Here is a 12524-nt window from a genome sequence, read left to right as displayed (position 1 = left end):
TTACAATTCAGACGTGCAACAGTAGCTCACTTCATTGCCTAAAATAGAGCCTTATGGCACAGTCAAAATGTAGCAAAAATGGTGCCAAACTGTTTGAGTATGTGGAAATATTCCTGTTTTCAAACTTCATACGTTTTATGTACTAAAAGATGCTAAAAGCAATCCACTGTGGGTCAATATACACCCTTGTGTTGGGAAAACAAATTAATGAATTTGGTTTACTACAAAATAAAACAGGGTAATTCAAAGCAAAAAATCAATTGTCCAAAATATAAATATGACTTTATTTCACAATCCCAAAAGAGATCAGACATCCGTAAAAGGAATGCAAAATGTAGTCTCTTCTCAAGTCTAAAATGGATATAATTTTTTTTTAGCCACATACAGTAATTCCGTTGCAAAATAAGCAAGAGCCTCCATTGTCTACACACAGTACAGTAAAAACCATATAGTTCACATACATATTTACACAACATTTGAACGAGTAAAAAGTTTTTTTTTCCAGGTTTTGCAATGCTGGTGCTAGCTTCAGGTTGGTACAAAACACACTTTCTATACACTTTTGCAATGTGGACTGATACAATAAACCAAAAGGTGTTGATTATTGTTGCGTTTCCATGCTTACATTCATTTCTTTGTGTCTTTTCTTGTGGTTTTCCTGCTGTGGAAGACATTAAAGTGGACCATGATTTGCACTGAAGTGGGACATGACATCTATAAAATGATTGAATCCAATCTGTTGCAAGCCAAGAGAACTATCTTATTTGCATTGATTCCCATCAAGATTTAAAAGAGCACCGTCACATTTGAGCATAGGCTGAGTCAATAGCGTTAGCACCAAGAGGAAGGTGTGACACGTCACTCAACAAAGCATGTGTTCTATTGAAAATAAAATAAAATCGCCCGATGGCTCTGAACGAGCATGACTGACGGTGTCATGAGCGGAGTGGTTTTGAGGCAAAATATAGGTTACAAACGCTGGTCATGTTTGTATGGATATTTAAAAAATGTGTTGGCATAGATAACACTTTGTGCTTTCTGTAAAAAAAAACAAACAAATAGAGGTCTTACAAGCACCAATGTATCGCACGTCCTATGATCGCAACTGAACGACATGATAAATGCATTTCCAGCAGGTGAACACATATAAAGTAAGTGCCCACTAAAGATAAGCACTTCATTGTTGTGGTAAATCATAATTGCTCCTAATGCTAACGTCAATTTCCTTAAATATGTATCATATTTTTCCACTCAAATAATGTGGGAATACTATAAAATAAAGCTGTGATATACATAACAGGGAAATTCAACAAAAAAGTGCTTCTTAGCAACCTTCCAGAAAACCAAACATGAATAATTCCATTAGGATCCAACAGACACCGATGCGGAAAGCCATGATGCTACATGAGATCATCTGCAGTAAATATTTGTGTGATAGAGTATGGGAAAAAGCTACAGTGAGGATCAGGCTTGTGCAAAAATCCAAATTTGGAATTTAAATTCAATTAATTCAAAGCACTGGAATTACAGGAAGTGGAATTCATTGCAACTCAGAGAAATAGTAACTAGATTTTGGCTTAAGTACTCAAAATACTATTGTCTGCTATGGTCACCATGGCCATGAGCTTTTGGTAGTGACCGAAAGGACAAGATTGCGGGTATAAGCGGCCATTTTTCTTCGTAGGGTGGCTGGGTTCTCCTTTAGTGATAAGGTGAGAAGCACTGTCATCCGGGAGAAACCCGGAGTAGAACTGCTGCTCCTCTGCATTGAGGGGAGCCATAAGATGGCTCGATCAGGATGCCTCCCTGACGCCTCCCTGGGGAGGTGTTCAGGGCATGTCCGACCGGTAGAAAGCCTCGGGGAAGACCCAGGACTCATTGGAGAGACTATGTCTCTCAACTGGCCTGGTAACGTCTCTGGATCTGCCAGGAGGAGCTGGACGAATTCGCCGGGGTGAGGGAAGTCTGGGTTTCCCTGCTCAGGCTGCTGCCCCTGCGACCTTGGATAAGCGGAAGAAGTTGGACGGATGGATACTCAAAATACTTTACAAACACTCCAATTCATTTAGAATACTTGGACAAAGTATTTTTCCACCATTTTCCATGATTTGAACGTAATAATCCAGTCAAACAGTGGTTTTGATTCCATTTTCTTTGAAAATGTTTGCTAAAATTTTGTCTCAGTTTTCGTACAATATTGCACGCAACAAAGGAGTCCTGCGCTGTATCGTTCCGCAATATCGAGCACACAAACAAAGCACCCTATGCGTTGCTGACTCACTGTCTGTGCATTTTGGATTTTTAAGTGCGACTGCTAAATGGGGCCAAAATAGATTGTAAGTGCCAGCAATTTGATAAAGAAGGTGAGAAACACAACAGAATTCAATCTCTCCAGGATGTACGGGAAGTCTGCGCCAACAATAGGTTCCATCCATTCCTCATTTATAATTACTTCACATTGTTTTCTGCATGTAAAACTACAATTATTAATCTAATAAAATGTAGTTTTGGTTAATATTTTTGGGAAAATAAGCTAGGTTTTCATACGTTTCGGTTTTCGTCCGACCTTTTGTAACAAATTTTAATGCATGTAAAAGAGTCACATATGGAATATACTGTAAGTTTTTCATTGTAATTTCAATTCTACTTCCTTCAATTCAATTACAATTCTACTTCATGTTTGCATCCGCAATTCATGTTGATGAAATTGAATTGGAATTTGGGAGACATTCTTAATTCATTTTGGAATTTTGCACAGGCCGGGTGAGAATGGCACCAATGAGAAGAAAAACGGAAAAAAAGCGAGTAATTGCGATGCACGCCAACACATAATGTACGTCATCATAGAACTCTTGCAGTAAACAGGCTGAACACCAGGAATTACAAAGAAATCGCTCTGATCCGAAATAAATAATCACATGGTTTTTGTTCTTTATCGTGAATATATATAGATATATATAAAACCTGTTTTTAAAAAAAACCTTAAAAACACCTTTAAAATGCTTCAAAGCACCATCTCTTTTACAAACAAAACACCAAAACTCACAGTTAAAAAAAAAAGAAAAGAACTTTGGTCTTCCTCGTCACTCATAGACGAGGAAGCACAAAGCAAACAGAGATAAGAAGAGCACGATGAGAACCAGGTAGAAAAAATAAAACCAAGACAAGCAGTCTCAAGTTGATTGAGGTAAGGCATAAATAAGCACAGTGTGTTTGTGCGTGTGTGTGTGTGTGTGTGTGTGTGTGTTAAGTCCAGCTGTTATAAGGACCCGTCACGTGTGTGAGGGCGTAAGGGGACACAGTGATGACGCCGTCCCTCGGTAGCGTCCATGTTTGCCGTGTGGGAACATTCATCATCTTCCATGTTTTCTCCTCCCCTGTTCCCTCCTCTAGATCCCTGCCAGCAGCTCCACTGCCCGCCTCCTCCATCCTCAATCTCTCCACCTCCTCCTCCCTCTCCCGCTCCCGCTTGGCCATTTTGGCGTCCCACATGGCCATCCCGTGGCCCGGCTCATTGAGGGACTTGTGCTGGTAGAAGACCAGGGAGATGCGCGTGGGGTGGCTGCGGTTGGGCTTGAGGATAGGCGTGGTGGCGTGGAGCTCCCGCCGCGCGCACTCGATGAGGATGGAGCCGTGCGATGGTGCCACCGCCACACCGCCTATGTCGTGGTCCAGGAAGTTGTGCTCGCTGTCCGACCACACCTCTTCCTGCTTCACCTCTTCCGGTTCAAGAGGGAGGGAGGAGAAGTCGTGGCTCAGCAGCTGGGCGCCCACGTCCCCTGCTGCCCCGTGTAGTCCATTGAGCCTGCTGAAGAGGCCCTCAGAGGTAGGTCGAGGAGAGAAGGAGGAGTGGGGAGGAGCACTCCCGCTGGGGCAGGGCCTCCGCACAGGAGACTGCACCTCGCTGGGCTCAGTTTTAAAAGTACAGGGGTAATTATGCGAAGGTATATGTTCTGATGGAGGTCCGAACGGGCTCTTGTGGTCATCGGGCGTGGGAGGATAACCATTCACATCCTCATTCATCGTCTTATATGCCAGAACCGAGCCGTTGTGGCCGTACTGGACACCAGGCAGGCGGTGGTGGTTGGGGGACGTGAGCTCCCCCTGTTGGTGATAGTTGCTGGTGCTTTGACTGTAAGTGCTGGGCTGGCACCGTCCAACGCTGGCAGGTCGAGGTGATACTTTGTAAGTGTTGTAAAGGGTGTATTGCTCTGTTTGGAAAGCAGAAAAATACATTTAGTCTTCAAATAACTTCAAACAGTCGAGGCGGACCCCTGCACATGGCAATATATTGAGGCTGGCAAAATTATCTACTTCATTTTCATTTATTGTGTGATTAATTCATTTAATTATTATCGGCCCAGGCCTAGTGCCCACGTGACAAGAAATCTTGTTACATTTCAATCTTACAAGATCTTGTGACACAAGATCTTGTGATACACCTATAAATAAGACATAAGATCATATGTTAGCATTGGCTAACTTGTTGCTTATCTTTTTGTACTTCCTGTTCTGTACAGTACTTCCTGCAGTGGCTATTGTCTCATCAATGTAACATTACGGACACCTAGTGACCAGTGTAGAATACCACATATCATTACAACGTCTTTGAATGCTTTTTCTGAATGCCTTATATTTATGTTTTACTTCATTCCGCCATATTTATGCTTGAAAATGCTTAATGTAGGCAAAAACGACGTAAACTTTGCTTAAATAAGCATATTTTGGGACTAATAGTCGGCCATATTCAACTGCGAAACAGCGTTGATTTATTAATAAACATATTTTGGAAAAATAGTGATGGAGTGAAGCCACGAAATTCAAAGCGCTAAGACTGCAAGTCATTGAGCATCTAAACCAGCAATCCTCACTTGATCGAACACTAACCGCAATCACGGTGCAAACAAAAAATGACAGCACAACATGTAGCAGGTAATTCAGCATGCATAGAGCAACTTCTACTGCTATGGGGAATAATAAACAACAACTACATTAAGTGTAAGCATGCAACTTTAGCAATTTTTTCCAAAACAAGTGCTGCAAGGCATGCAGGGAAGCACTCCCAGCGCGATGTTCTTCAGAACTGAACTGAAGATTGAGAAGATTGGATCGGTTGTACTTTTTTTTAGGGGAATTCTCAATGTGGCCCTGCCTTACCCAGACTCTACCTCCAAAAGTCTCCCCAGGTAAGTTGAGCAAGTTGAGCTTTATTTGAGATCCCTGATGTAAAGCATTCCGTCTAATTAAAGAGGTGCTCGTTCATGCAGTACTCCTTCGCTCTGCAGAGGGCAACAGCGAGACACACGTGTCACAATGGAGCAGCAGTAGAAGAAGACAGCTTGCCTTTCAACAAATGTGGCGCTTATTTTTTTGCGTGTTTTGTTTTTCCGTTGACTTTTTTTGTACTTTCTGTTCTACTACCACAGATGGGTCGCAGTGGTGGCAAAGAGGAATAAGCCGATGATGATGATGACAAGAGATGCACAATATCTTTTTTTCAAATCGATACCAATAACTCTCTGCTTCTCAAGACCGATATGGTGCTTTTTAAATTTAGATTTAACTGTAGTTTGTGCACACCTAGGGGTAAGAAGACCAACTGTACCTGTTGATTTGTCCTCATCAAATGTCATGACATTACTACTACCACATCACTACTATCAGGAGACCAGAGTATAGAGCGGGAGGAGCCACCTGGCATAGCCCAGCAAGGTGCATGCACCAAGCAGCCAGTGTAATACCATGGAAGTCTCTGGCAAACCGTTTGCACTTTTCAAACACCGTAATTTTCTGTAGACGCCTGATAGCTTATTTTTACACTAAAGAATGTTAAAAAGGTGCAATGCATAAAGGTGACTCGTCTTAAGCCACCCTGAATGTTAACAATGTTCCAACAATGCCTGTACAGTAAATATAGTAGTTATGATGATGACAATTGACTCTGGAACAGATTATTTCCTTTGCCATTATTTCCAATGGGGAAATGACTTATTCAGATTTAATATAAAGATGAGCAGTGACTTGACCTACCACCTTTGGTTGGGGTTTCACTCTTCACTTTAGCAGGAGTAAGGGGGCTCAGCCCAAGCTTCTTCTCCAGTTTCTCAGCTTGAGCTTTGAGACGAGCTTCTTGCCTCATCTTGCGGGCTGATTTAACTGGCTCGGCGAGTAGACGCACCTGACAAAGAAAAACAAAAAAGTTAAACAACTTCCAACTGTGTGCTAACAGTTTGTGGATGGCCTCTTGTCTGTTCCCCGTGCACAAAGCAAGGTCCTAAGGCATGCTTGGATGAGTTTGGTGTGGACAAACTTGACCAGCCCTGACCTCAATTCCATCACTTGAGATGGTGAGATGGTGAGTCAGCAGGCCCTCCCAAAATTGTCTTTTTCTTTTCTTTTCCGTTTTTTTCTGCAGAAAAAACGTCTTGTTCGCCCTGATAATTCACAGGTAATAATTTACAAATACAGTACAGTTGTCCCCCACAATATCGTGGTTCAATTATCACTACCTCGCTATATTGTTTTTTCAGAAATTAGTTGATTATTAATGATCGCTGTTTCGTGGTAGACTATGGTCTATTATTAGTTCAAACATACTGAAATGCAAGTTATATGTAGTAGTAGTATTTTGGCCACTAGGCAGCAGTAATGTGATATGGATGAGACATCCATCCTGGCTCTCCTCCCATTCCATGTGGAAGTGGTAAGTTTGTGGCTTCTTTCTTTGTCCTTCTTCCCCACTCTGTTTGAAACCATTTCTTAAGTGTAGAAGAAATACATTTGAGGCTAACTGGTTAGCATGCTAGCTTGTTAGCTTGCGGCCGTCTATTGTCCCTGTAGTTTAACAGTTGTGCAATCCGGTGTTAACAATGAATAGGAGTATAATATTGTGACTACAGGGGTGTTATTTCATGTCTACAGGGCGCTAATAATGTTAAAAACTGTATCTACAAAGTCATATACAGGTTTTCTATGCTCTAACTATGAAAATATGCTATTCTATATAATCCTATATCGTGGAAAATAATTTATCGCTGTAACCAAAGAATGACTGTAATCCTTTGTCATGTTGCGCATCTGATTTCATGGCTTCGCCCATTAATTAATAAATCATGCTGTATCGTGGTTGTATACAGCCTAAAATTAGTCAAAAACTATGCAGATTTAAGCAAATTTTACCTATTTTTTGCCTAAAGTAAGCATTTTTAAGAATAAAAATCGCTGAAATTAACTAAATACAAATTTAAGGCATTCAGAAAACGCATTCAAAGACATTGATGATATGTAGTATTCTACACTGGTCACGAGGTGTCAGTAATGTTACTGTAATGTTCGTTGAGACACACAAGCATCAGACAACAGGCTTTTTTTGCAGGTTTGAATGATCTCACAACAGGGCTACTGCTGCGGCTGTGACCCACGGCAAGCTAAAACTCAACTCTGAATCCCTGACGTAATTTCCTGTTCATTCCCCACTCAGCTCCCCTAGCACTAGCACACATTTACAGCAGCACACTCAAGCACAAGACTTATTTATGTCTTATTTTCTCTTGTTTAAGCTACTATATTGGGTAACAGGAGTGTAAATGTGACTATAGGGGTGTTATTTCATGTCTAGAGGGCTCTAATAATGTTAAAAAACACATTTACAAGGTTGTAAACAAGTTTCTTATGCTCTAACTATGAAATTATTTGATATTGAAATAAGGAATCATACTTCGGGAAAATTCACTCATCACGGTCGGGCCTGGAACCCATTAACCCTGCTAAACGAGGGATGACTGTATTTACAAGTCACTTTCATTCCAAATATTGATGCAAAATTGGAGTAGAATGTCAATGTCAAACTAGCAGGAAGGTTTGGAGGGGGAGGAGTGAGCTGTGTGTCAAAAATAGACATTTTCATAGGCGTCTTAATTACTTGAGGATTTTCACCATTCTCTGGTGGTCCCGGATCGTAACCGCCGTTTAAAGTAGGTATATACTGTAATCCACTCACCTCTCTGGGAAAGGCTGACAGAACCTGGAGGGCACCAGTTCGGATCTTGGCCCACTGCCCTTCAACTTGGCCGAACTCATCCCTGTCAGAGATCTTGTACAGTGGAAGTACGTGAAGCTGCTCATCTTCCGGTATATTCCGAACTGCACGGTTGTCCTCCTTGGTTAAAGTGCAAACCTGCAAGCGAACATGAAAAAGGTCCAAAGTCATGAACTCAAATGGACAGGAAGAACCAAAACAGGAAACACTTCTACCAGTACCGTACTTGCTTACCACAGTGCTGCCGTTGTTCATGTTGTGGTTGTCCTTGTGAGCGTGCGCACAGAAGTCCACACAGGCCGTGACTCCTGAAAAAGGACGTCCCTCCCGCCATCCGAGCCGGCAGCAATCCCCTTTCTCCTCGTGTTCCACCTGGCACAGGTGGTCACATAGAGAACAATTGGCTTGTGGTCATCATTAGAAGATTTGTGTGCAAAAGAAACACAACAAAGCAGCAAAAACGAATCAGACTCGTAAACAGAAGATGTGCTCAAAGACAAAAATCCTCCAGCAATGGAGGAAAAAAAAAAGAGTTCTGAAACTCTATTTGTGTTTGTTTTTGCTTCTGTTGTCAGTTAGCAACTACTTTATGCTTCGGGCTTCATGGAAGTGGCCCAAACACATTAAGAATGGACTGGAGGTGCCGTTTGGATTCTGTGTTAGACTGCTGCGTTTCACACCAGAGTGACTCTAACTACTCAAACTAAACTCTGCACTTTTACCCAGATCTGCACCAAAATGGAATGGGTTAGTCCCACTTGGAGCTCACGAGGTACCACTCTAAACCATTCTGCACAAATGTCAACAAAAAAACATGGCTTGACGACCCAGCATAAGCGAGTCCTCACCAGAATAAGAAACCTTTTCTTTTTTTGCCATTGATGTTATATACTGTATGTCCATCACTTTTTATCCAAAACTCATAATAAATACACATAAATATACAGCAATCCCTCGTTCATCACGGTTAACTGGTTCCATACTCAAATGTGATAAGTGAATTTCTGTGAAGACTGTTTCCTTATTTGTAAATGTAATATTTTCATAGAAAACCTCTTTATGACTTTCTAAATACAATTTTTATAATTATTAGAGCCCTCTAGATATTCAATAACACCCCTATAGTCCACTTTACACTGCTATTACCCAATATAATACATGTAATAAGAGAAAATAAGACATTTAAGCCATAAATAAGACATAATATAGGCTCAGTCATGTTAGCATTGGGAGAGTTCCTTGTTGTTGTTCTCTTTTAACTTCCTGTTCTGTACAGTATTTCCTGTGGTTGCTGACACTTAGTGACCAGTGTACAATACTACATATCATCACGACGTCTTCACCCGTGCGTATTTAAAGGCGTACGCACAAAATGAAACTAACACCCGTAAACCAAACATTTCATGCTCTCTTATTAAATTAGGTTCAAAAACATGACGTCATGTTGCACATTTTTTATGACACAAACCAAAAAGCTTAGTTTTTAAGGAGAAAAACCTACGTTTGCGTGTGGTCAAGAGGCCAAAACGCAAAGAAAAATATGCATTTAAAAAAATGGCCTAATTGTTGGCTAAGTGTCATACCTGGTTCTGGAAGGCTTCAGGAGCGAGGCTCTGATAGAGTGGTGCGAGGTCAGTGGCAAGACCCTGCAGGTTTTTCTCGATCTTCTCCTCCTGAAAGTCATTCAAGATTAGCGATAGTCGTACTCATCAGTGGTGCAAGGTACAGAAGAACCTTCCCTACCTCCTCGCGGTAGTCTCCCAGCAGACGGAATTTGCGTGGCACTTTGCTGCGGGCAAACTTACAGCCGTTAAAGTACATACTCCACGAGCAGCCGAAAGAAAACGAAGCCCCACAGGTATCCGGATCCAACCCCTGACATGCACACGTGCGACTGTGGAAGACGATGAAGAGGTGAGCAGGGCTGACTGGAAAAAGATCATGTGACTGAATGGCAGAGGAGGGAGCACTTACTCTTCGTTGAGGGCGCAGCGTCGGCTGGTGGGGGAGCCGTACTTAAAGAGGGTCTCTGTCAGTTCCTGGTAGAGGTGGTCTGCCACCGGCCGGGGGATTCCCTCCCAGGCCAGGATGAGGATGACCAACACGGCGGTGTCACAGTGGTGCCCTGGTCTCTGCCGGACTAAACACAGCAGCTTCTCTTCCTCGCTGCCACGTCGGATCACCTGTCAAATGATTGTACAGTACATTGTAAATGGGCCTTCACTTGTATTGCACTTTTCTACCTGCAGAGCTTTGAGATTGTCACCTCATTCACCTTCTGATGACACAGCGTCAAGAGCAACTGGGGGTTCACTATCTTGTCCAAGGATACTTTTTTTTGGTGACGTTTTCACCATTAGAAATCATGCAAATTAAACTAATCACTTCGAGAAGTCAAACGTTCAACGTTACACTCTCAGGTAACGTTTCTTTAGGTACTTGTGGTGTCCAGTAAGAAATAACTTTAAGCATTCAAGTACTGTAAAGAAAAAGTGTGCTTTATTTGGAATGTTGCCCATCATCCACAATCCTTGTGTGAAACATGACACACATCTTTCTCTTTTCTGTGGATTCTAAAGATATACAAACTGCTAAAAAGAGGCAGCTAATTAATGCAAGTAATCGGACACACCTATTCCGCCTAGAAAGCCCGCTATTAAAACACCTCCAAAAACCTCCAACAAGGTTTTATGGTTTTATATCCATGCTATGAACATGCAGTAGTAGGCACATTCGTGATAACATGTAATGCTTAAAGTATTTTGCCGTATTTTGGTCGTTTTAAAGCATTAGCAGAACTAGCATTAGCATTAGCAGAACTTCCTTCCTGGGCGCATCGATTTCACATAGCAACATAGAAAGGAAGGCTACACCTAGCGTTAACTTTTCCAAACTCAGAAACAAAAAAACAGCAGCAGTGGTGGCAACTCTAATATGTAGCGTTACCTTTTGGCAGTGGCCTGAGGCATTTCGAGCGAGTGTCTGGTGAAGCTAGTCACTAGCTGGCTAGTAGCTAGTTGGTGTGGCGAGGCATCACTGCGCCAGTAATGTAGTTCTTGGGTGTAACAATGTTAATAACAACAATAATAATGTCGCTGCAGCTTGGTTAATATGCAGCTCACATTATGTAAATGGGGCATTGTTGGCACTTTTCTGAAATTTTTTCAGAAGACTTTATCGGCGAATTAGGTGCATCCCATTACGTGCATTCTTATCCGCCTCTTTTTAGTTGTTTTTATATCACATTAGGATTGTGGATGATGGGCACAATTCCCAAAAAAGTGCATTTTTCCTCTAACACCTAAACACTTCAGGTGAAGGACAAACTCAAAAAGAATCCAAAGAAAAATGCTAAAACACTGAGAGATACCAAGAGGAAAATTAGGGAGCTTCGTGGCGAAGATGCTTTGCCTCGCTCTGGATTTGTGTTTACCTTTTGGACTATACGCATATGCGCTGCATTTATTTACATGTGGTTTATTTCCATACCCATTTTGCTATGGGACATCCCTGGGAGCTCTTTCCTTCTTTTCCAGTGTAAACAACAACTTCCAACCTCACCGCATTTCCCTTGGCACCATATCTGTGACACACAAAGACACAAAAAACATTATATGTATAGTCTTACACAAACACACACACACACACACACTCATAGGATATTACATTAGGTCAGTGGTTCTGAGAGGTCAGTATTTTCTGAGAGCGATATTCAAACCGTGACATTGCGAGCGATGTCTGTATCTGTGTAGCTCAGTGATTCTCAATTAATTCCTGTCATGCCCCCACCAGGGGACAGAAATGTTCTCCGGGTACTCCGGTTTCCTCCCACATTCCAAAAACATGCATGTTAAGTTAATTGGCGGCTCTAAATTGTCCATAGGTATGAATGTGAGTGTGAATGGTTGTCTATATGTGCACTGCAACCATTCCAGGGTGTACCCCGTCTCTCCCCCATAAGTCAGCTGGCTACAGCATACCCCCACGACCCTAATGAGGATAAGCGGATGGATGGATAGCATTCTAGTAAGAAATAGATCATGTCGACTTGTAACTTGCATGCTGAAAAAGTATGTGCACCCTGATACAGTACACGTTCAACATACATAAACACTCATATTTACAGACTCTTTCCAAAAAATTAGAATGTCATGGAAAAGTTGTTTAATTTCCATAATTCCATTCAAAAAGTTAAACTTTCATAGATTATAGATTCAGGGCCCACAATTTAAACGATTTCAAGTGTTTGTTTATTTTTAAATAATTTGGGCTTCCAGCTCATAAAACCCACGAAAACAGGAATTCAAAAAATTAGAATACTGTGAAGAAATCACCATTTACTTCTCAGTTTTTGCAGGAAAAAAAAAGAAAGAAATTAGGATCACATCAAATCAATCAAAATATGGTACTTTCAAAACGATATGTCAATCTTCAATACTTGGTTGGGAATCACTTTGCCTTAATCACTGCCTCGATGCGACGTGGC

The 12524-nt window shown here is 41.6% G+C and overlaps 1 protein-coding gene across 2 annotated transcripts in view; it reads right to left on the bottom strand.

Annotated features, from left to right (window-relative positions):
• Positions 1-302: 302 nt before the first annotated feature.
• tet1 (tet methylcytosine dioxygenase 1) overlaps positions 303-12524 on the bottom strand; it is a 55146-nt gene continuing 42924 nt past the window's right edge. Inside the window, exons 5-12 of one of the 2 annotated variants that reach the window (XM_054798005.1) lie at positions 11528-11621; positions 10013-10221; positions 9782-9932; positions 9622-9711; positions 8273-8410; positions 8000-8176; positions 6034-6178; positions 303-4211 (exon numbers count right to left, since the gene is read on the bottom strand). In XM_054798005.1, coding sequence (XP_054653980.1) covers positions 3247-4211; positions 6034-6178; positions 8000-8176; positions 8273-8410; positions 9622-9711; positions 9782-9932; positions 10013-10221; positions 11528-11621 — 1969 coding nt within the window. In that variant the 3' untranslated portion in view covers positions 303-3246. Of the gene's footprint in view, positions 4212-6030; positions 6179-7999; positions 8177-8272; positions 8411-9621; positions 9712-9781; positions 9933-10012; positions 10222-11527; positions 11622-12524 lie in introns of both variants that reach the window. The other variant, XM_054798003.1, reaches the window with a different exon arrangement.

Source organism: Dunckerocampus dactyliophorus, chromosome 14 (assembly GCF_027744805.1).
Source record: "Dunckerocampus dactyliophorus isolate RoL2022-P2 chromosome 14, RoL_Ddac_1.1, whole genome shotgun sequence".
NCBI classification, from domain to species: Eukaryota; Metazoa; Chordata; class Actinopteri; order Syngnathiformes; family Syngnathidae; genus Dunckerocampus; species Dunckerocampus dactyliophorus.
The sequence above is the reverse complement of the archived record's forward strand: the minus strand, read 5'-3'. Positions and strand labels throughout refer to the sequence as shown.